General features: G+C 34.9%; 1 protein-coding gene and 1 pseudogene across 1 annotated transcript in view; one reads left to right on the top strand and one right to left on the bottom strand.

Moving 5' to 3' along the window:
• MLLT10 (MLLT10, histone lysine methyltransferase DOT1L cofactor) overlaps positions 1-26,099 on the bottom strand; it is a 188,669-nt gene that overhangs the window by 69,501 nt on the left and 93,069 nt on the right. Inside the window, 1 exon segment of the mRNA XM_025043458.1 lies at positions 9,565-9,660. Within this exon segment, the coding sequence (XP_024899226.1) occupies positions 9,565-9,660 (96 nt within the window).
• On the top strand, positions 18,736-18,854 carry LOC112475707 (annotated as a pseudogene).

Raw genomic sequence — 26,099 nt, 5'->3', positions numbered from 1 at the left:
TCTTCAATAAATGTGCTGGGAAAACTGGAAAGCCACTTATAAAAGAATAAAACTAGACTATTGTCTATTACCACACACCAAAATTAACTCAAAATGGATTAAAGATCTGAATATAAGACCTGAAACAATAAATTGCATAGTAGAAAAAAGCAACTAAACACAGGGATCTTGGACTTAAAGAGGGTATTATGACTTTGACATCAAAGGCAAGGGAAGTAAAAGCTAAACTAAGTGAATGGAACGACATCAAACTAAAAAGCTTCTGCACAGCAAAAGAAACCATTTATAAGGTAAAGAGACAACCATCTGAATGGGAAAATGTATTTGCAAGCAACGTCTCCAATAAGGGCCTAATATCCAAAATATACAAAGAACTCATACAACTCAATAACAACAACAACAAACAATCCAATCAAAAAATGGGCAGAGTACCTGAACAGACACTTCTCCCAAGAAGACATACAAATGGCCAACAAATATATGAAAAGATGCTCAATGTCACTAGCTATTAGGGAAATGCAAATCAAAACCACAATGAGATACCATCTCACACTGGTTAGAATAGCTATACTCAACAGGACAAGTAAAAACAAATGTTCGAGAGGATGTGGAGAAAAAGGAACCCTCATACACTGCTGGTGGGACTGCAAATTGGTACAGCCACTATGGAGAACAGTATGGGGTTACTCAAAAAAACAAAGAATTGATCTACCATATGATCCAGCAATCCCTACCATGGGTATTTACCTCAAAGACGTGAAAACATATATCCAAAAAGATATTTGGACACCGATGTTCACAGTAGCATTATTCACGGTGGCCAGGATGTGAAAGCAATCGAAGTGTCCTACGATAGATGACTAGATAAAGAAGCTGTGGTACATACAATGGAATATTACTCAGCCATAAGAAGAGATGAAATACTGCCATTTGCGACAACATGGATGGATCTCGGGATAATCATGCTAAATGAAATAAGCCAAATTGATCTACCAGGAAGATAGCTAGAAAATCCCAGAATGCCTGGAGATTAAGCAACACACTTTTGCATTACACATGAGTCAAAGAAGAAAGCTGAAGAGAAACCTTCAAATATTATTAACTAAATGACAATGAAAATACAACTTATTAAAATTTGTGGGATGCAGCAAAAGCAGGGCTTAGAAGGAAATGTGTAGCTTTGAATGCATATGTTAGAAAAGAAAAAAAACTTTAAATCAATAATGTAAGCTTCCTCTTTAACAAACTAGAAACTAAAAAGAAATTAAACCAAAATAATCAGAAGAAATATTAAAATTAAAGCAGAAATTAATGAAATGGAAATAGCAAATCAACAGAGCCAAAAGCTGGTTCTTTGAGACAATAACTAAGATTGATAAACCTCTAGCCAGGACAACTAAATATAAAAGAGAGTACATGAATTACTGATATCAGAAATAGGGGATATGACTACAGATAACTCTGGACATTAAAAGAATAATCAAGGAATATTATTAACAACTCTATGCCTATAAATTTAAACATCTAGATGAATGAACCAATTTGGTAGCTTGAAAGACACAAGCTACCAAAACTCATTCAAGAAACAATCTGAATAGGCCTATATCTATTTTTAAAAACTGAATAATTTATAACCACCACAAAACAGAAGGCACCAGAACCAGTAACTCTTTCCATGAGGCCAATATTACTCTAATATCAAAATGAAAACATTATAAGAAAAAAACCAAAACTACAGAACAATATCTCTCATGAAACAGACACAAAAATCCTCTACAAAATATTAGCAAATCAAATCCAACAATATAAAAAGAATTATATACCACAACCAAGTGATATTTATCCCAGGAATGCAAGGCTGGGTCAGCATTTGAAAATCAATTAATGTAATCCATCACATCAACAAGGTAAAGAAGAGAAACTACACATTATATCAATAGATGCAGAAAAAGCATTTGACAAACTCCAACACTAATTCACAATATAAACTCCCAGGAAAGTAGAAAAAGACGGGGAACTTGCTCAACTTGATAAAGTATACAGTCATCCCCAGTATCCACAGGGGATTGGTTCCAAGACTCCCAATACCAAAATCTAAGGATGCTCAAGTCTCTTATGTAAATGCTGTAGTATTTGCATATAATCTATGCATATCATCCTAAATACTTTAAATCATCTCTAGATTACTTATAATACCTAATACAATGTAAATACTATGTAAATAGTTGTTATACTGTATTATTTAAAGAATAATGACAAGAAAAAAGTCTGTACCATGTTTAGTAGATTGAACCATCACAGGCCTAACTAGATAGTACACGTCAGCAACAACGTAACTTTCCCCGAATATTTTTGATCTAGTTAGTTGAATCCACAGATGTGGAACCCGTGGGTACAGAAGGCTGACTGTATGCACATAAAACCTTACAGCTAACATCATACTTAATGGTGAGAATGAGGTTTCCCATTATCAGGAACAAAGTAAGGATGTCCTCTTTCTTACCACTTCTTTGGAAGTCCATCATACTGGAAGTCCTAACTTATGTAATAAAACAAGGAAATAAACGTATACTGTTTAGGAAGGGGGAAATTAAACGGTCTTTTTTCACAAATGACATGGTCGTCTACGCGGAAAATCCAAAAAATTATTAACAAAGAAACTCTGAAAACAAGCTATTACATCAAGATTGCAGAAATTTGAAATTAAAAATAATACCATGTACACAGCACCCTGCAAAATTACTTAGTTTTAAATCTAATAGAATATGGATAAGGTCTATCTGAGGAAAACAAAAGTGATGAATAAAATCAGGGAAGAACTAAATAAATGGAGAGATATTCCAACTTCATATAGATAGGAAGACTTAATATCATCAAGAAGTCAGTTCCTCCCAACTTCATCTACAGATTCAGTACAATCTTAATCAAAATTCCAGCAAATTATTTTGTGGATATTGACAAACTGACTCTAAAGTTTATATGGAGACAAAAGATCCAGCATAGATAATGCGATATTGAAGGACATGAATATAGTTAGAGTACTGACATTACACGACTTCAGACTTAGTATAAGCTACAGTAAATAAGACAGTGTAGTAATGGCAAAAGAACAGACAAACAGGTTAAAGGAACAGAATAGAGAGCCGAGAAACAGACCCACATAAATATAGTTATCTGATCTTTAACAAAGGTGCAAAAGCAATACAATGGAAGAAAGACAGGCTTTTCAACAAATGGTGCTATAACTAGATGTCCACATGCAAAAACATGAACCCAGACACAGAACTTATACCCTTCAAAAAAATTAAGTCAAAATGGATCATAGATCTAAATGTAAAACACAAAATGATAAAACAATACCAAAAGAGAAAAATGAATAACGGGTTTGGCAATGACTTTTCAGATGTAATACCAAAGGCATACTTCATAGAACAAAGAATTGGAAAGCTGATACAAATCTGACAAGGACTTATTAAAAATATATTAAAAACTCTTAAAAGTCAACACTAAGAAAATAAACAATCTGATTTTTAAAAAGCTAAAAACCTCACCAAAGAAGATACACAGATGGCAAATAAGCATAAGAAAAGATGCTCCACGTTCTTTGTCAGCAGAGAAATACAAATTTAAATGATGAGATACATACCACCACATACCTATGAGGATGGCCAATAGGACACTGAATGCTGATAAGGATGCAGAGAAAAAGGAACTGTCATCCACTACTGATGAGAATGCAAGCTGATTCAACCATTTTGCAATTCAACAGTTTAGCAATTTCTTACTAAACTAAACATACCACATGAACTGGCAATCACAGTCCATGGTATTTACCCAAAGGAGTTGAAAAATTATGTCCACACAGAAACCTGCCTACAATGCTTATAATAGCTGTATTCATACTGTCAAAACTAGGAAGCAACAAATATGTACTTCTGTAGGTGAATGGATAAATAAACTGTGGTACATGCAGACAAGGGAATATAATTCAGTTCTAGAAAGAAATCAGCTATCAAGCCTTGAAAAAACTTGGAGAAATCTTAAATGCATATTATTAAGTGAAAAAAAAGTTAGTCTGAAAAAGCTACATCCAATATGATTCTAACCATATGACATTTTGGAAAAGGCAAAAGTATGGAAACAGTAAAAAGATCAGTAGTTGCCAGGGGCTGGGAGTGGGCAAGGATGAAGAGTTAAAAACGAGATTTTTAGGGCAGTGAAACTATTCTGTATGATACTATAATTGTGGATACATGTCATTATACATTCTATGTCAAAACCCATAGAACACACCAGCACCAATAGTGAACTCTAATGTGAATTATGAACTTTAGGTGATAATGATATATCAATGTAGGTTCACTGACTGTAACAAATTTACCACTCTGGTGAGGGATGTTGATAACAGAGGAGACTACGTGTGCTGTAATAGGGAGTATATGGGAAATCTCAGGGCTTTCCTTTCAATTTTTCTGTGAAACTAAAACTGCTCTAAACAATCTCAATAGGCTACATACTGTATGATTTCAACTTCGTGACATTCTGGAAAAGGCAAAAACCATGGAGAGAATAAAAAAAATAGTGGTTGTCACGGTCTGGGAGAGAGGAGAAATGAACAGGCAGAACAGATAATTTTGGGTAGTGAAACTATCGTGTAGAACACTGCAATGATGGATACATGTTATTTACACATTTGTCAAAATCCAAAAAACAAGAATGTACAACACCAAGAGCAAACTCTAATGTCAACTAAGGACTTAAGAATGATGTGTCAATGTAGACTCATAGCTTGTAACAAATGTACCACTCTGGTGTAGGATGCTGATAGTGGGGGAACCGTGAGTGTACGAGGATGCGGTACACAGGACATCTCTGTACTATCTACTCAACTTAGCTGTGAATCTAAAACTTCTAGAAATTAAAGGTTCTTAGTTTTATTAACTGCCTATATTAGAAAAAAAGGTTTCAAATAAATTTCACCATCTCATATCTTAAGAAATTAGAAAAAGGACTATAAAGGAAACCCAAAGTAGTAAAAAGGGAAAAATAAAATCAGAGCAGAAATCATTAAGATACAAAACACAAAAACAATAGAGAAAAATCAATAAGATGAAAAGCTAATAATTTAAGAAGGTTGATAAAATTCATAAACCTCTAGACAGCTTAATCAGGAAAAAAGAGAAAAGATACAAATTGCCAAAGCTCATTCAAGAAACAGATAACCTGAACAGCCCTATATCTATTAAAGAAATGGAATTATAGTTTAAAACCCTTCCCATAAAAAAAAAAAAATCTAGGCACAGATAACTTTAGAAGTAAATTCTATCGCACATTAATAATACCAAATTTAGACAAACTTACAGAAAAGTGAATAAGAGTGAATGCTTGCAGCTCATTCTATGAGACCAGCATTACTTTTGACACTAAAACCAAACAAAGCCATGCTAGGAAAAGAAAACTACAGGCCAATATCCCTCATAAATACAGATGCAAAAATTCCTTTTTAATTTCAGAAAGTTGAATTCAACAATATCTAAAAATGGCAATGCATCAATATCAAGTAGGATTTATCCCAGGAAGGAAAGTCTGGTTTAACAATTGGAAAAATCAACCAATATACTTCATCATAGTAACAGATTAAAAAAGAAAAAAACAGTTATCAATATATTTATATAAAAATATATAGAAAAATATTTGAAAAATCTAATATCCAAGGCTAATAAAAACTCTCAGGAATAGAAGAAAACCTCTTCAATATCATGTGTAATGTTAAAAGATTAAATACATTACCCCTGAAGATTAAGAACAAAGCAAAGAAGCTCACTCTGACCGCTTCCATTCAACACTGCACTGAGAGTTCTAGCAGGTATAATAGGAGATAAAAAGCACCCAGATTAAAAAAGATGAAGTAAAATTGTCTAATTCATAGTTGGCATGATCGTCTATGAAGAAAATCCTATGGAATCAATAAGCTACTAGAAATAAGAAATGTTCAGTAAGGTTACAGAGTACCAGATCAACATACAAAGCTACAAAAATGTATTTCTATGTACTAGTAAGGCACTTTAAAAAGGACTATAACAATATCAACAACATCAGATATTCAGAGGTAAAGCTGAAAAAAGATACAAAACCTGCAGGCTTTGTAAAGCTGAGATAAAGACAAATGAATCAAGAGATAAACTGTGTTTATGGATCAGAAGACTAGTCAACTCTCTCCCACCAATGACCTGTATATTGAATGCAGTTCAAATCAAAATACTAGCAGACTTATTTCTACAAAATGATAATCCGATTCTCAAATTCACATAAAATGCAAAGAACCTAGAATAGCCAAAATGACTGTAAAAGATATGGAGATGGACAATACCTGATCTAAAGGGTTATTATAAAGCTATAGTAATTAAGATAGTGCGGACAGACAAACAGATCAATGGAACAGAATAAAGTCTCAGAACAGACTCATACAAATATGGTCACATGGTTTTCAACAAATGGGGGTAAAGGCAAATCTGTGAAGAACAGTGTTTCACAAATGGCTCTGGAAAAACTGGATATTTATATTCAAGTAAGTAGACTTTAATGTATAACTCACATCATATGCAAAAATTAACTTAAAATGGATCATAGACCTAAATGTAAAACATAGAAATATAAAACTACTAGAAGAAAACATTTAAAAAACCCACAAGCTGAACATAACTAAGAATGTCTGCTCAAGTCACTGAGTGGGGTACATATCTGCAAATAACATATCTGATAAAGGACTTGCATCCAGAAGATACAATGTCTCACAAAACTCAATAATAAGAAAACAAGCCAATAAAAAAGGGCAGGAGGTGGACAGCTCTGAACAGACACTTTCCAAAGAAAAATAGAGAAATAGCAAATATGCATATGGAAAGATGTTCAACATAAATGCATCATTAAGAAAATGCAAATTGGAACCACAATGAGAAACCAACTACATGCCCACTAGACTAAAATAATAATAACTGATCATACCAAGAATGTAGAGAAACACGAACTCGTGTATACGGCTGGTAGAATTGTTAAATGGCACAATCACCTTAAAAATAGTTTGACAGTGTCTTAAAAAATTAAGGATACACCTACCATGTGACCCAGCTATTCTATTCCTTAGTATTTATGCAAGAGAAATAAAAGTGTATGTCCATACAAAGATTTGTACAATGTTCTAGCAGCTTTATTTATGATAGACCCAAACTGGAAACAACCTGAATGTCCAAGTTACTAAATGGATAAACAAATTATGATATGTTCATACAATAGAACAGTAGCAATAAAAAGGAATGAATTCTCTCAAAATGATTAAGCTGAGTGAAAGAAGTCAGATAAAAAAGTGTAAATATTTTATGTTTCCACTTTTAAAAATCTAGAAAATTCAAACCAATTTACAATGACAGAAAGCAGAAGAGTAACTGCCTGGGCAGGGCTATGGGTAAAAAGACAAGAAGGGGGTTATACCCAGTCACAAGGAAACTTTCCCTATTGATTCTGGTAATGGTTTCATAAATTTATCAAATTTTCCACTTTAAATATGTGCAACCTGCTGTATGTTAACTGTACCTCAAGAAAGCTTAACAAAAGGTCTAATGCATTTACTATCATCAATTTTTCAAATTAAATTTATTAGGGTAATATTTGCTAATAAGATTATAAAGGTTTCAAGTATACAATTCTGTAATATGTCATCTGTATATTGCACTGTACATTCACCACCCAAAGTCAAATCTCCTTCCATCGCCATATATTTGACCCCCTTTTCCCTTATCTACTCCCTCCTTCCCCCTCCTCCCTACCCTAAACTATTACCTGTGTCTGAGTTTTTGATTGTTCATTTGTTGCTGTAAGTTTTATAACCCACATGAGTAAAATCACAGGGTTCTCAACTTTTTCTGTCTGACTTATTTCACTTAGCATATCTCAAGATCCATCTATGTTGTCACAAATGGCAGTATTTCATCTTTTCTTATGGCTAAGTAACATTCCACTGATATAGTCAACTTTTGAATACCTGTATTGTCATAAGATTATTGTGTGTGTATTGTGTAGTAAACTTAAAAACTAAGTTTACTAAAAAAAATTGTTAAGGATTAGCATTCAAACGTGTTGTGTTGCTGAGTAATATAGGGAAAGAATGAAGAGTAAAAGCTGATCAGATTCTGAAACCTGGAAAGCACATGAGAGTAAAAGGCAACATATGCACATGAACACATGTGAGAATGTAAGTATATGTACGTCATCATGGAATAATACAAAATTCTGGTTCTGTGTAATACATCAAGAAATGTATCTTGAGATGAGGAATATAAATATCCAGGGGAATGGACTATGAATAAATTATGTTCATATTTATTAGCCTGTAAATCATGAATCAAACCAGTCTAATGACAATCGCTAAAGAGAGAGGCTAATTTTAATAGATGAGTAGAACAAAAGGAAATTCCAGGAAAAGACTTAATTATATATAAATATTTAGCATATGATAATGAAGGGATTCCAAATCAGCAAGGAAAGACTGAAATTATTTAATGATACTAGAAAAATTGGTTAGTGATTTGGGGAAAAGGATTATACAAAAGAAAACAAAATCCAGATGGATTATTTTAAAGAGTTAAATAAAAATTTTAAAAATCTAAGAAGGTGGAAGAAAATATTTTGAAAATCTTTATCTAACTTTAAAGAAAGACTTTTCTAAACATAAAACAAAGTAAAAATCAGAAAGGGAAAAGACAGGTTTCATTTCTCAAATTTATACTTCTATATCAATTTAAAAAACATTAAAATGTATTCATTCAGAGTCTAATCACCTCTTGCCAGCCCCATGTCACCCCCATTTCTCTCTGGATTGTTGCAATAACTTCCTAATGCCTTCCTGCTGTCATTCTTGACTCTCTGCAGTCTACCTACAAGGCAGCAGCCAGAGAGAGGTCCTCACAAAACCTAAGTCAGATCCTGTTCCATTCTGTCTCCGTTCAGAACCTCCAATGGCTCACTTTTCACTCAAACTGAAAACAAAGTCCTGCCACTGGCTTACACAGTCCTACATGACTGGCCCCTCACCTGGCCTCATTTCCAACTGCATCCAATCCCCAACTCTTGCTTACTCTGTCCCAGACATTGTTCTAATTGCTTTACATATATTATCTCATTCAATTCCAATAATTATTTCCCCCAGTTTACGGATGATGAAATTGAGTTACAAAGAGGTTAGTTAGTTAACCTGTCTTACAGCTCAGTCAATAAGTAAAGCTAGAATTCAAAATCACAGGAGTGACAAAGCCCACTCCACAGCCCAAATTCTAACCACAAAGATGTGCCCCACTGGTTATCTTTACTTAACATTCTTCAAAAGTAAGTATAGACTAAACAGAAGGTAGATCAAGGGCCTAGAAATGGGAATGCCAAAGTGCTCAATGGAGGGTTAGAGAGGGTTGAAGAGTGAGAGGGAACCAGGACACTAGGAATAAAATACTTAATGATAAAACTCAGAACATAATTGGTTATTATAGAAAACAAAGTATGGCACTTAAAACTTACTTTTTCTGTAGTAACAGTCAAGGAAGGAACCAATGCAGGTGATGGTTCTGGTTGTTTTTTGTGTTTTTGTTTGTGTTTGTCCTTTTCTTTATATTTCTAAAAAGGAACAGATGTAAAAACCAATTTAAATCATAACACATACACACAATAAAGATGAGATTCTTTTATAACTGTGTTTAGTAATTTAAAATGTTAACAAATAGTCAAGATATAACAAAAATCACTTCTAATCATATTATGTAAAAAAATACTAGTCATATACTTACAGAAATATATAGTAATACTAGTATAAGTTATTTTAAAGTGATTTCAGCTCCCTAACTCTTGAATAACATAATATATAAACTGAAGCCTATAATTATTTGCTACATTTATATCTGGCAAACTACGTATTTTTTCTCATTAAACACAAAATACTTTTGTGCACATTATATAAACAGCACTTTAAAATTTGCATAACACTTTGACACGCACTATCACATCAAAATAGTGTCAGATTTGCGAACAACATGCATTAAATTCTATGACCCACAACCTGGAAACCAGGACAAGAAACTCTCTCCTAGGTTTACTCAGAAACTGGATGATTTTCATTGTCATTAACAAAAATAATTTAAAGTTATGGTATGCTGCTTTGAAGTCCTAAAACTGATGAAATGACTTTATGAAGGAATTCAATTAAATGAGAAATTAATTACATATTAAGAGCTCGATTTTATGTCATAAAATTTTAACCAAATTGGTCTCAACTGTTTGAATCAGTAGATAAGAATTAGAATTGGGTGTGAAGTTTACTATTTAAAGAATTAATTCAATTTATTTTTTTTCTCATAGTACTTAAAACTAACCATTCAGAGCACTTAATCTGTTCAAGGCATGAAAGATTAATATCCCTGGCCCTGCCCTAAAAGTGATTACATACTAGCATAATAAAAAGCATAAAACATTAAGGGTAGATATTTTACTACAATATCCAAGTACTGCTACTTTTTGCCTTTAATTCCTGATGTGATTACATAAGACATTTTTTGACTGCAATGTTAACACTTTAGCAACAGAGAAGGTAAGACACCTCAATAACAGCTTTTATTCAGACTTTTTAAGTAAAGTTTCTTATTCTAAAGTTATCTTAATTGTCACAGATCATAATAATGACCACCAAGGAATCACACCTCCATTTTTTTGTAATAGGATGTCATTTTTCCTCCCATCATAAGATGTCCTCTTCTCCACTCCCATTAACCTAGGTTAGCCTTGGGACTTGCTCTGGCCAAGGGATGTAGCAGAAGTGCTTTAAGAAGTCGTACATGGCTTCCACCTTTGCCCTCTTAGGTCCCAGACACCATGTAAAGAATCGGTTCATACTCTCCTGATAAGCCAAGTGGAGAACGAGGCCCTGTGGAGAAGACCTGAGGTACCCCAGCCTAGAGTCAGCACCATCTCGGCCCAGACATGTAAATAAGATGACACTGGACCATGCAGCCAGCCACCAGCTGAATGCAGCTATGTGAATAAATCCAGCTGATACCATGTAGAAGAAAGATGAATTGTTCTTGTTCTAAGCCACTAAAAGTTATGGGGCGGTTTATCAAGCAAGAGCAGATAACCAAGACAAGACTAGAATTCACAACTGGGTCATGGGAATTAAAGAAAGTAAAAATTAAAATTAACACATATTAGGTTTTTTTGGTATATACCAAAATACCAAATATAATTATACAATCTAATTTATAAATATGGAGTTCAAATGATCCTGGTCTACAAGTTCTATAGCAATACTTTTCTCCCATAAAAATAATAAAGAAGCCTTTCTTTCTTTCTTCATATTCTACTTCCCATACTGGACTTTATTCTTAAAGGGTACAAGAGCTGAGATGATTTAATAGTGAATGACTCTGAAAACAAGGTAAATAGATTCTAAAAACTTGGCAAGCACATGAGAGTAAAAAGCAACGTATGCACATGCACAGGTGTGAGAATGTTAAGTATATGTAAGTCATCATGGAATAATACAGAATTCTTATTCTGTGTGATATATCAAGAAATGTATCTTGAGGTGAGGATTATAAATATTCGGGGGGAAAGACTACGAATACATTATATCCATATTATTGGTCTGTAAAAAATGACAATCGCTAAGAGAGAGGCTGATTTTAATAGATAAGTAGAACAAAAAAAAAGTCCAGGAAAAGACTCAATTATATATAAATACTTAGCATATGATAATGAAGAGATTCCAAATCAGCAAGGAAAGACTGAAATTATTTAATAATGGTACTAGAAAAACTGGTTAGTAATTTGGGGAAAAGGATCTATATAAAATAAAACAAAATCCAGATGGATTATTTTAAAGAGTTAAATAAAAATTAAAATAATCTAAAAAGCTGAAAGAAAACATTTTTAAAATATTTAACTTTAAGGAAAGAAAATCTTTTTAAGCGTAAAAACAAAGTGAAAAATCAGAATGGGGGGAAGAGGGGGAAGGGGCGTGGGAAAAGCAGATGTGGGGGTTAAGAACAAGTCACTCCAAGATATGCTTTCGTAGTATATGAACAGTTTTGTGCTAAAGGCAACTTTAGCCAAAAGCTCAAGAGAAACTTCTGCCCTTGCCTTAACTACCTAGAGTAATTAGAATTAGGGGCCTTGCCCATAAGAGATTATCAGAGATAACTCTTTTAACATATCTATAGGGCAGGGTAATCTTCTGTTTACTAAACATTTGCTCTTATCATCAAGCAATAACTCTTTGAAGACCCTAAGGCATCTTAGCTCATCCCTAGCTCTGAATATCTTTTATAACCATTTTCTCTTCCTATCTCTGAACTTCTCATTCATGTGGGGTCTCTGACTCTCTCATAAGGGGTTCGCATACCTAAGTATGTATTAAACTTGCTTATTTTCTCTTGCTAATCTGTCTCATAAATATTTGATTATAAGACCAGCCAAAAGAACCTTGAGGGCAGAGGAAAGTTTCTTCCTCCCCCACACAAGTTTATTCAAAACATTACCTATTTTATAGTAGAGCCAATGTCTAAAAAAAGCCTCCCAAGCATAAGCAAGATGACAAAAGGTTGTATGGCAGAGACTACAACTCAAAAATAAACAATATAAAGAGCATAACATATATAAGATAACTAGAAATCTCAACCTAGGTAGGAGTAAATATAACTCAGCATGAAGATATTTCTCAAAACTGCCCCATGCTAAAATTTAATTTGAACATAAGTTCAAACAAAGCTCAAGAATGAGATGATAAACAGGAAAAAAAAGTTAAACAGAAAAAAGCAACTCGAGGAATGCAAAACCAAAGTAATTTGAAAGCTAAAACAGAATTAGCAAATAAAATAGAAACAGCAAGGAAAAAAATATACATTGGTAAAAATAAAAATACTGTTAAAAGAAAGGCATGAAATAATCACAGTGATAAAAATGAAAAACAGTAGACATTAAAGCAGTTAGAGAGGAACTAATGCTACAAAAAACAAAGATAATCAATCATAAGGATAACTTGTGTCCCTAAAATAGAGAATCCAATGAATGGGGGAACAGATTTATTCAAATGTAAATGCTCACAAAACAAACACTGAAAAAAAAGCATTCTGAAAAATTGTTATAAAATGTTTAACAGCAAGACTTATTGTAGTTAAACTTAGTAAAACACAGAAGGAAAAATGTGTGTCGGGGTTGTGGTGGGGGCGGGTTGCCTTGAGTCCTCTCCACAGCAATATTCCAAGCCCATTGTTTAAATTCTATGGTTGAGAAAGTGTGATACAAAGACATCATATACAGCCAAGATATAGTTCAAAAATTAAGGCAAGAAGGAAACTTTCCATTATGAAAAAACTCAGAGAATACAGGTCCTAAGAACTTATCGAAAAAAGATACCTGACAATAAAACTGAGCCAACTTAGGAGATGATATAAAGAACGTACCGGAGAGGGTGTGGTAAAAGGATTGGTAGTGACAATGACCATCTAATAAGCTAAAATTAAATACAGAACAAATATCTAAATAACTCTGAGGATTACGTTTACACAAGATATTGTCACAAACCTGAAAAATACAACATGTCTTTAAAAACAAAGAAACAAATTGGATAGCAGGGAATGAATGAGAGGAGCACAGGGAAACTATTAGCCTTTCATAGCAGGAGCACAATATAGATTTCGAAGCACGTAGTTAAGAGAAAACATAATAGTTTGCTACCAAAACATCTGTAATTAACATAAATCCCTTCCTTGTAGACAAGTCCCTAGTTTTCTTTGTCTAATCACCTTCTCATATCCTCATAAAAGTGGCTCCATACTCCAGCCCATAGGTAAACACGGGTGTATCTAAGTCAATTAACATAAATCTATTCTCCTTAGACGTTGACTGCTTAAGGTCTGGGATAGATTTAGGTCAGGATAATAAAATAGGAAGAGAACTTTTTTGTTCTCTCTCTTAAAAAGGTACTCCCTTCCTGACTTTAGATGCTTACAATTTAGGTCACACCCTTGGAACAACTGCAGAGACCTGGCAACAAAGCCTAGAAAAGCCAAGAGAACTACAAAAAAGACAACAATGCCCTACCACTGTTGAACTGGCTACTGGTAAATTAACCCATCTTAGAAAAGCCTAGCCTCTGAACTTCTTATGCAAAACAATAAATTTCCTATTGCTTTAGCAATATTCTGTTACAGCTAAAATCATAAACTGGAAAGATAATCTTCTCAATGTTTTTTGTTTGCTCTGTAATTTCTATTATTAAACTTAAATATGTTTTTAAGGAAGTAATATGTCTTGTGGTAAGAAAATTTTACTTAAGTTCAATAAATCCACGTATTTTACTTCATTTTCTTTTTCTTCCATACAGCCAAGTAAATCTGACTTTAATATTTTTTAAATTAATAGTATATCATTTTAATAAGGTAATTTTTATCACTCAAACCATCCTTTTTATCTTTGTATATAAAAGACATCTGGAATGTTTACTCAGTAGTATTGATGGCTATTTCTAGATGGTAGATTCTGGAGTGGGTAAAAATTTACCTTGCATTTTTTAAAATGCTCTGCCTTGTTAGAATTTTTTGTAATTACATGGCTTAACAAAAAGAATGAACTTAAATGAGGTAGAGACAGTCAGTTAGCTGTTCACCAAATCCATTTCTTTTTCTTATTTGAACTATACCTAGACATTTCCCAGTTTCCTTTTCAGTTAGATGTGGCCATTTAACTGGATTCTAGCCAAATGCAATCTGAAAGAAAAATAATGTACGTCCACTCTAAGTCTGCTTCTTAATAGCCCCAACTATTTAGTGTCCATGTTTCTTCCTCTTCCAGAGATTAATGCAAATGAGCATGGAAGCCACAGACAACACTGAAAAGAAGGCTGAGTCACAAGATGGAAAGTACCTAAGTTCCTGTTTCATGGCTTGAAAGAAAGCCACCTGTCAATAAACAACACCTGTTTTGGACTTAGCTGTGAATAAAAAATATTGTATTAAACCACATACAATCTGAGCATTGTTATGTGTTGGGAAACAATGCTATGTCTCTACTATTTCTGCAGGTCTTGTGAGTGAGACCATGACTTGGCCATGGTTCTAGACTATCACAGTGTCTATCTAAAGTGAAAAGGGGAGCCATGCTTACTGCCCATTACAAAACATTCAGGTGCCCTAAACTCAGGTGCCCCTACTGCAATGCAACAGACTCTATATGCAGATGCCATCTGGCCCTCTCTGGTTGCCCTATGAAAACTGGGTCTTGGGAATTGGTGCAAAAATACTGACACTCTGGATACTGCTATTGCTGTAAGCAGTAAACTATTCTTTCTCTCTCAGAATTCTGTTTCCAAACTAGTTACCACACACATAGAGTAAAATCATAGACCACTTTCATAGTTCTTGACAGTTCGGTGATAAGAATGTGATGCCATTAGAGACATGGCTTACAGCAAAGGATTTGAGGGAAGTCTATGGGAATGGGTAACAAACATAGTGAGTATATCTTCCGGTCCATTTGGCAGTAAGAGGTCCTTCGTTTTACTGCCTGACAATGCCGAAGCCCAGAGGAGGCAATGGCAGGCTAAGTACTGCAAAATATAGCAGGTCCTCAAATAATGCTGTTTCATTCAACGTTGTTTTGTTATAACATTGATGAGATGCTATAAGAATTTAACTCATTTATATCAATTAGCCTATCGTAAAAACTGTTTTCATTACACACCATTTCACTTAAAGTCACAAAACCTATAGACAGCATTAGGTAAGTACTTACTGTACACTCGAAGAGGGCTGCCCAAAGGATGTTCTGGTGATGGCTAAACCTCCTCCATGGAAGACTTCCCACTAATCTGGCACTTGGCTTCAGTTCCACCCCACAATAATAATAACCAGTACAAGGATTCATCTTTACTGGACAGAAGGTTACAAGCCTTTTCAGATGAATTACAAAGATGCTCATCTATACTGAACATGAAAGGAGGAAAACAAACAAGCAACCACTATGGACATAAATCAGGTAAATCTAAGAACTCTGGTTTGCTTGGGAAATGAGGAGGTGGGGCATACACAGCATGTGAATGAAGAATGGCAACAGCTGGGCTGTCTTACTGCTCAACACCTGCAGTCTATACTGCCAACTTCAAATTCACTTGGAGATGATAGTAAAAGATGTCAGCAGAAGTTTTATTCATTCATTCATTCATTCATTTTACAGTGGCTCCTGGTTATTATATGGCAGCTTTGGTCCTCTCAGGGATATTTCCCAGAGACAGACCAACTCCCATAGGAAATTATAGTGAAGACCCTAAGACTTAGGCTCTTAATGCCCCAGACTGGGTTTACGATACTAATAAAAGCATTTACAGTGTGATAATGATGATCCATGGTAAAATGAGAAATCTAGATGAATTCTCACAATCACCACTGCCACCCTGAAAACTTCTCCCAGCCCTTAAGAAACTAGCACCTAACTGAAACTGGGTGAAAACTTGAGACATTATCTGAGTAATGGAGTTAGCAGATGTCCCAGATTAAGGAAAGGTCTCCAAAACAGGTCTCTGCTCTATGAGCCAAGATTCAGTCAGCCAGAGATGCAAACTGACTCCTGAGCCAAGGGGTTCCCAGGGCTGAAATAAATGGCATCACCCAAAAGGACGTCATAATATAGAGCATTATGAGTGCTGAAAACATGGAAAATTTGGTTGACCCACAAGCAGCCATCATGCCCTTCAAAACTGAAAGTAAATGCAAAGGCATATTTAATGGTGTGGAGCCATTCTCTACTCCCACAATCCTCAACTTTCTCAGCCTCCTCACCCTTTTAGGGTCACCTCGCTTGCTTTAAGAAAAATGACTGGAGATAGGGATGAGGGTTCCTTGACCCTGGGGAGGAATCAATCAATGGTATGCACCTACCCAAGTATGCTGGAGAATCTAGAGAGAGGAGAGACACAAATTTGTAAGACTCTGTAACAATGAGATACCCCAATCACTATCCTACCTGGATCCATGGAAGAAAAAAGCACCAGGAAGCAGTGCACAGATTTACAGTGGAGTAAGGAAGCTAACATGACTTTGTAGGCCAGGCATTTCAGCGAGTAACTGTACTTTTGTTATTGCTTAAACATCTCAAGGTATAGCAGCAATTGATATATCAAGAGTCAGCAAACTATAGCACCCAAGCTAACAATAATTTTCAAATATTTAAAGAGCTGTAAAAAAAATGAAGGAAGAATATTTGACAGAGTATGTATGAGGTCTTCAAAGACTAAAGGATTAATTATCTGGTTCTTTACAGAAAAGATTTGCAAAACCCTGTGTGGTATACTTATCATTACTAAACCTGTAAGTGCCAAAGGGTATTCTCCCAATCAGAAGGTTCTAATGGAACATACAAATTGCTCTCCAAATCACTTCCTTTCCCTTGGTGGTCCAACAGAAACAGAAGAGAATTACAGAAGTTCAAAGGGAAACCACAACCTTGATTAAGAACTTAAAAGTACCAGGGGTAGTAAGAGATGCAATATCTAAACGCAAAAGCCCTGTAAGGGCAGTGAAGAGAGGTTAACGGAAGTTAGAGGCTTATAGTGAATTATTATTAACTGAGTGTAGTTATAGCCACAGCTATTAGACTAATTCCATTATAGAGACTGATGGCACTTAGTAGATAGTCCTGGACACTACCAATGCCTTCTTTGCCATACCACTCACACCTAAGGATCCATGTCAGTTCATATGTATGTGGCAAGGCCTGCAATAATACAAGTTGTTAATGCTTCCCCAGGAGAATCTGAATTCTCTTGCCATGTCGTCACTGGAAGGCAAGTCACGATTTAGTACAAGTGTCTCTCAGCTGATTTCTAAAGCCTTCACTATCAGTTGGTAAGTCAGTAGCATCAGTCTCAACACCTCTCCCAAAGAAATCAGGGAACTATGTTAGTAGATTTACAATGTTGAACCTCTCTCTTCAGACCCTCACCATCAAAAAAGAGGCTGAGCATCTTATTGACCTTCTCAGGTATCAGAGGTTCTATGTGACCCACTCTGGCATTCTACTTGCTCTTTGTATCAGCTAATTAACAATAACTGACTTAATGCTCATTATAATTTCTCTCTGCCTGATTAACAAGTATATCCATTTTCAATATTTAATACTAAACCTTCTCCTAAAAATTAGAATTTCTCCCAAATCAGTTCTTAATTACCCTAAAGTTGTCAACAATACTATCTTTATTCCATTATCCCCACACTTCAAACTCTGGGTTCAGGAAAAAAAATGTAAGCATTTCACATGGTTTCGCTGTATTCAAGAAACCATATTAGCCATCATGGGAAGAACAGTAAAGTACAAAAGATAGTGATAACTTTGAGACACAATAGAGCCTGGCATAAGACATATACTGATGACAACTCGTAGTATAAAAATAAAATGAAAAAAATAAGAACATCATGTAAAAGGTATCCAAAGCAAGAGATACAGTGTGAGTCATATAAGACGAAGGAGGTCTAGTTTCATTATAAAGCCAAAACTAAGTGCTGAGTTTGAACTGAGATGGAAGAAAGAAAAAACTGAAGGCACTGATGATCAAGAAGGTCATTAGTTGACAGAGTAACTGGAGTAAACAGAGTAATGTGTATTTTTTTGTTTGTTTAAAAAAAAACAAAAACAAAAACACAAAGCTTTGTCTATGGCCATGCTACGCTGAACAAGCCCGATCTCATCTGATCTCGGAAGCTAAGCAGGGTTGGGCCTGGTTAGCATTTGGATAGGAGAACACCTAGGAAGACCAAGTGCTGTAGGTGTAAAAAATAGTAAAAAAAATAAAATAAAGGATTATAAGCTGACAAGGTCCTTGCAGTCTGTGAGGTCAACCAAGGGTTGCCTCGGGGGGGGGGGCGGGGAAAGGAAAACAAAGCTTGTTTGGAGGCAATGGGTAGACTATGATTCAAACAAATTGTTTTTCCCTTTTGTTATGTCTAATATGCCAATACCTCAGTCCACGTAAAGTCTCATCACTTAAGTCTATCTGACAACTTTTTTGGTCTTTACTATCAATACAATCTTATTTTGCAAGCTTTTAAAATATTAAAAATTTCATTTATTTGAAACCAATATACATCTTGCCTGACCCATCTCAAATTCTAAATTCACATTTCTAATTGGCTTTAAATGTTTCCCATTCCACCATACCTTAAATCTTATATGACTAAAATCAAACTCATCGCCCCTCCTTTTTATAATGTTCACAAGCCAGCTTTTCCTTGAGTCCCTACTTGTACTTATGGTACCATGTTCCTAGTTAAGACAGCCTATAACCATCTGTCACACCTACAATGCACCTTTTGTCCCTTGCCTACCATTACCCACCAGATCCCAGTCCATGTTTTTCCATCGGCACCTTGATTTTATTCCATCAGCACCTTGAATATCATTTCCCATATTCTTCCATGCCTTTAACTATTTAACTCAGTCCAGACTTCATTATTTCTAATCTGATTCAGGCTAACAAGCTTAAGCAGCACAGTATCGTGGTTAAAAGCATGGACTCAATAGCCAGATTACGTGGGTTCACGATCAGCTCTATTTTACTAACTATATTAGTTTGTGCAAGCTGTTAAACTTCTATGTCACAGTTTTCACATCTGTAAAAAGAAAAATAATATTAGCACCTACCTTAAAAGTTTTCTGTTGAAAATTATATGGGTTATTAGATATAATAATAATCACAGTGTCTGACACCTAGTAAATACTACACACATTAGTTTATTACTCCTTAGTTGTCATCGTGGTTGTCGTCATCATCATTCTACAAACTGGTCTCCTATTTCAGTCACTCATTAAGTAAACTATTTATTTGGCACATAAGCACTGACAATACAAAGGTGAATAAACTCTAAAAGGCAAATAAGACTTACAAAGAGAATCCCATTGTTTTAATGGGGAAAAAAATATATAAAACAGATAAAGGCTATAAACAGAATTATCAGTCATCACAGTCGTTCTCAAATTCTGTCACCTCATACGCTAGGTGAATAATCTTCCACGTATCATTATTAAATGCAAACTCTTCTTATAGGAATTGTCATAAATGGCCCCAAACCTGTATTTCATGCTTATCTCTATTCCCTTGTCCCACCCTTTCAACAAACTGAACCTTCTCTGTGTTTAAAATATTCTGAACTTTCTAACTTTTGTGCTCTGAAAATATTGTTCATGTTATTGAGAACACTTTCCCCTCATAACTCCTTAAGAAAAACCACTGACAACATTCAGGACTTTCCTTAAATGCCATTTCAACCATTTAGCATCTCCTACTGCCTCACAGGAAGCTTCTACCAAATTTCCACAAGCACTTTATTTTCTTCTCACTGGTCCTATCTCACTTTGATTTACCGGTATATTTATTTTATACATTCAGACTAACCTAAGCTAGTAATACTCAACTTCAGAAACCATTATGACCGTATACTTTTTTAAAAATCAATTGCAGTGACAATGTTTTTAAAAAAAAAATAGGCCTATACAAGAATTTAGTCATATTAGTTAACTATTCTCTTTCTAAGTAGATTCAGCTAATAATTCAATTAACAATAAATTATTATTACAGCCATAATTTTTTAATCATAAAAACTTTCCAGCCTGTTACCTGAATGAGTTAGTATAAAATAATTCCTTATGTATTATTGGTTGACCTAAAACTTATTAGTGCCCATATTTGAGAGTAACGCACTCCATAATAAAGTACATGGTTAAACAAAATGAGAAATTAAATAAATTTTATAACTTAAACACAAGTAACTCTAATGTTTATCCAGAAAACTACAAACGTGAACAAACAGGCTCTCATTATTTTCTACAGCCATGCCATCCAATATGGTATATACCTGCCTCAGGTGGCTATTAGAAGTGGCTAGTGGCTTCTGTATTAAACAACACACTTACAGACCATTTCCATCATTTCAGAAAGTTTTATTGGACAGTGTAGTCTAGAACTTCACACTAGATCAATAAAAATTTATATCTGAATATCCTCTCACTTTTCCTCTAATATAACTATCAGACAGTAATCAGTACACAGTTTATCTGACAATAATCAGTGCCAAGTAGATAAACAAAAAAGTCAAACACCAAGTAACTTATCATAATAAAAGTACAAAACTATGATAGAGAAAAAAATTAGCAATGATGTAGAGCACTCGGAACCTTAGTTGGTGGTTGAGATTGTAAAATGGTATAGCCGCTATGAAAAACAGTACAGCAGTTCTTCAAAAAATTAAACACAAATGACCATGTGATTTAGCACTCCATTTCTGGGTGTATATCCAAAAGAAGTGAAAGCAGGGTCTTGAAGAGATATTCGTACACCCATATTCATAGCAGCATAATTCACCCCAGCTAAAGAGTAATAGAAACCCAATTGTCCATCAACAGATAAATGAATAAAGCAAAATGTGATATGTATATGCAAAAGATTATTCAACTTTGAAAGGAAAGAAACTCTGACATACGACAGAACATGGATGAACCTTGAGGAAAACATGCTAAGTGAAATGTCAGTCACAAAAAGACAAATACATCCATCCCTCAATTTATGCAGATTGTCAGTTTCAGGAATCTTTTTTTATGCAGAAGAAAATCACGTAAAGAGTCCACCAGTACAAAAAAAAAATATTAAATTGGCGATATGAGTGATAAAAATGTTTATTTCACATATTTTCACAAAAAAATGTTATAATGAAAATTCAGAAAACCCAAAACAAATTTTATTCACTATCGGCGTTTGTACCATAATCTAAAGCAATCAATCTTCTCTTTTTAATTGGCACAAAGTAATTATTATCTTAATCACTCAAAATATTTGGAAGTACTACTTCAGTTTCTTATTTATGTTTATGTTTAAAATCTTTTCAAAATTTTAAGGCTCATTGGATGTTTAGTTCAATATCTAGAATTGTAGTTTCCAGTTTCTTGGCCAATTGAAAAGCTTTAATATTTTCTGCAGTGAATGAAACAGGTTCAAGGTCACTGCCGTATTCATCGGCAGGATGGGCTTCAGATATTAAGTAAATTAATTCATCATCAGTTAATTTGTGATCAACCAGTAATTCGTTAATATCATCTACATTCGAATTGCCAAAGCCTTCTTCTTGAAATGTATTTAGTAAATTAATAATGCCAGTTAATCCCTCTTCAATTGTTGGAACCATATTCCCTGGTACAACTGCTTCTGGCCATGCTGCTTTCCAGCAAGCATTTAAAGTTGATGGCTTTATGCCACTCAAAGCTAAAACAAAATTTTAAAAATTTTTTTTAATTAAGTTTATTGGGGTAACATTGGTTAATACAATTATATAATTTTCAGGTATACATTATAATTTGACATCTATAATTTCTACTGTGATTACCACCCAGAGTCCAGTTTCCTTCAGTTACCATATATTTGAACCCCTTTACCCACTTCATCCTCCCCCTACCTTCCTAAATTTGATCCCATTTACCCTGTTTACCTCTCCCTTCTTCCCCCACTCCCTACCCTCTGGTAACCACTAGTCCATTGTCCATGTCCCTGAGGCTCTGTCCTGTTCATTTGTTGTAAAGCAATATTCCTGATACAACTTAAAATTGTGTATTTATTATAGGCTTCTGTAATTGTAAGTGATTATCTTCAAGTTTATTAAAAATGTCATTAAAACTCGATTTAATATAATTCATCTTAAAGGTGGAAATAATGCCTTGATCTAGAGGCTGGATCGAAGAAGTTGTATTTAGTGGCAAATACACAATTTTTATATTTGGATGACCATGTGCATTATCTAAAAGTAAAAGTACTTTAAAAGTTAGACATTTTTCATTCATATAATTTTCAGCTTCTACAGCAAAACATTTGTAAAACCAGTTCTAAAAAACACCCATGCTTTTTTATTTGTCATCCAATGAAAAGGAAGATCATTAATAATTCTGTTAGCAAGTATTTCTTCTTTGTGCATTGCTGAGTTAAGCTATTTTTTTCTTTTATAGAAAAAAATTTTTTAAATTTACTTTTAATTTTTTTTTTTTTGGTGACACTGGTTAATGAAATCCAGTAAGTTTGAGGAGCACAATTTAACAGTAAGGCATATATATATATATATATATACGGCATATATATATATTGCATTGTGTGTTCTCTTCCCAGTTAGATTTCTTTCTGTCACCACATATTTGACCGCTTTGACCTCATCTACCTCCCTTCTCTCTCCTACCCACTATTCTCTGCTAACTACTTGTCTATTGTCCATGTCCATGAGTCTCTGTCTGTCCTGTTCATTGCTTGCTTCTAGGTTTATATCCCACATATAAGTGATATCATGTGGTTTTCAACTTTTTCAGTCTGGTTTATTTCGCTTAGCATGATTATCTCGAAGTCCATCCACGTTGTCACAAACGGCAGTATTTCATCTCTTCTTATGACTGAGTAATATTCCACTGTATATGTGTACCACAGCTTCTTTATCTAGTCATCTATTGTAGGACACTTGGGTTGCTTCCATGTCCTGGCCACCGTGAATAATGCTGCTATGAACATCGGTGTCCAAATATCTTTTGGGGTATATGCTTTCAAGTCTTTGAGGTAAATACCCAGTAGAGAGATTGCTGGATCATATGGTAGATCAACTCTTCTTTTTTTGAGGAACCTCTATACTGTTTTCCATAGTGGCTGTACCAATTTGCAGTCCCACTAGCAGTGTATGAGGGTTCCTTTTTCTCCGCATCCCCTCCAGCATTTGTTATTACTTGTCCTTTAGATTATAGCTAATCTAACAGGTGTGAGATGGTATCTCATTGTGGTTTTGATTTGCATTTCTCCAATAGCTAACGATGTTGAGCATCTTTTCTAATATTTGTTGGCCATTGTATGTCCTCTTGAAAGAAATGTCTGTTCAGTTCCTCTGCCCATTTTTGATTGGATTGTTTGTTGTTGTTGTTATTGAGTTGTATGAGTTCTTTGTATATTTTGGATATTAGGCCCTTATCGGAGGTGTTGCTCGAAAATATATTTTCCCATTTGGATGGCTGTCTCTTTACCTTGTTGACAGTTTCTTTTTCCGAGCAGAAGTTTTTTAGTTTGATGTAGTCCCATTCATTTATTTTTGCTTTTACTCCCCTTGAAGCTGTTATTTTTTAGAAAGAGTAACTGCCAATAATGGAAATGAAAAATAAAGAACCATATAAAATGAGATCACATAAATGGAAATCACGCATAAAAAGTCCACATAAACGGGGGGAATATTTACCACATATAAAATAACTCATGTCAAAAAAAAAAAAATGCCATGTAAATCGAGGGACAGGTGTACTATATCATTCCATTTATGAGGAATCTAGTAGTCGAATTCCTAGAAACAGATAGTGGAATGGTAGGTGCCAGGGGCCGGGGGAAGGGGTAAATGGGGAGTTGCTGTTTAATGGCTAGAGAGTTTGGGTTTTGCAAGATGAAAAGAATTCTGCAGATGGATGGTAGTGATGGGTGCACAACAATATGAATGTATTTAATGCCACTGAACTGTACATTTACAAGTGTTTAAGATAATTTTTGTTATATATGTATTTTTACCATAGTAAAAACATTAGGGGGAAAAACTACTATAGAGAGAACCTTGGGGCCCATGTCATTATCATCTTCATAAGAAAACTACAACACGCTCAGGAGTGTTAGTGGATGGAGACCTATGTCAAATTGTTTAATTATATACTCTGTCTATATACTACATACTTTCCTTCATTCATTCCTCCACTTAATTGAAATGCTACAACTAAAAGTTTGAGATTGGTTTATTTCTGCTATTGCCCATTTTTAAAGTGGAAAAAAAAGTCACTTGCTTTTCAAATAGTTGTTATGACAGGATTTGGTAACAGTGGCCTTTGGAGTGGGGAAAAGAGGTTGGGGGACTCAAGAAAACAGAAGAGGTGGGAGCACCTGATACTCCAAGGGTTAGGCAGGGAGGGCAGTCAGAGGAGCCAGCCTCGGTCAAGCTTTTTCTTCCTACCCTGCAGATCTGGGAAGTGCATCATTCACTCTGGCAGTTGCAGAGTTTGGGAGACTGCTGTGAGGTTTGTGGGGCCCACTAGAAAAAGCAGGCTCCATCCAAAGCCGAGCCATTGTGCAGCATGTTCTGGGCTTTTCCTAATACAGTACTCCTGCCCTTTATCTGCGATTTCACTCTGATTTCAGTTTCCCAAGACCAATCACAGTCCAAATATATAAAGTGGAAAATTCTCCCCCTCACAAAAAAAAATAATAATAATGAAATCTCACTCCATCCTGCTGTTCCGCCCAGAATATATGAATCAACTCTTTGTAGAGTGTCTCCACGCTGTATATGCTCCCGCCCATCAGTCATTTAGTACCTGTCGAGGTTAACATATTGACTATCAAGGTATCGCAGTACTTATGTTCAAGTAACCTTTATTTTACTTAAGAATGGCCCCAACCCACAAGAATAGTGATGCTAGCTACTTCAATTAGCTTTTCCTCACACCTTTACACTGAAACTCCCCCTCAAAAACTTCTTTAGCATTAAATCTGTAAAAGTTGACATAAGTAGAGCCATTTCAAAATGGAGTAGGAGCTGCCATCCCAGAGGAGCCAAATGCCATCTGCGTCTTATGAACTACTTGAACTGGGCCAGACCTTTGGACTTGGCCAAATCAACATTGTCTTACAAGCCACTGTTTCTAAAGCCAGCAGAAAAGCAGATATCCTGACCACAAGGACTGATAAGTATGAACTCTATCTGAAGAGAGAATCAGTAGCCAATCTGTGTATAGCTAAAGAATAACTTGGTTAGCACCAAGAGGAATTTCTTTCCTCTAGTCTTGTAATTACTCCTTTCCTTTACTCATAAAAACCCGTTCCCCTCATGGCACACAATGCCTTGGCTTAGCAGGATGGAGCCTGCTTTTTGTAGTGGGCCCAACATACCTCACAGCAGTCTCCCAAACTCTGCAACTGCCAAGGTACACGATGCACTTCCCAGGTTTGAGGGTAGGAAGAAAATTTTGACTGA

This window comes from Pteropus alecto, unplaced genomic scaffold (assembly GCF_000325575.1).
Source record: "Pteropus alecto unplaced genomic scaffold, ASM32557v1 scaffold11, whole genome shotgun sequence".
NCBI lineage: Eukaryota > Metazoa > Chordata > Mammalia > Chiroptera > Pteropodidae > Pteropus > Pteropus alecto.
Note: the sequence above shows the minus strand (reverse complement) of the source record. Positions and strands in the feature narration are given on the sequence as shown.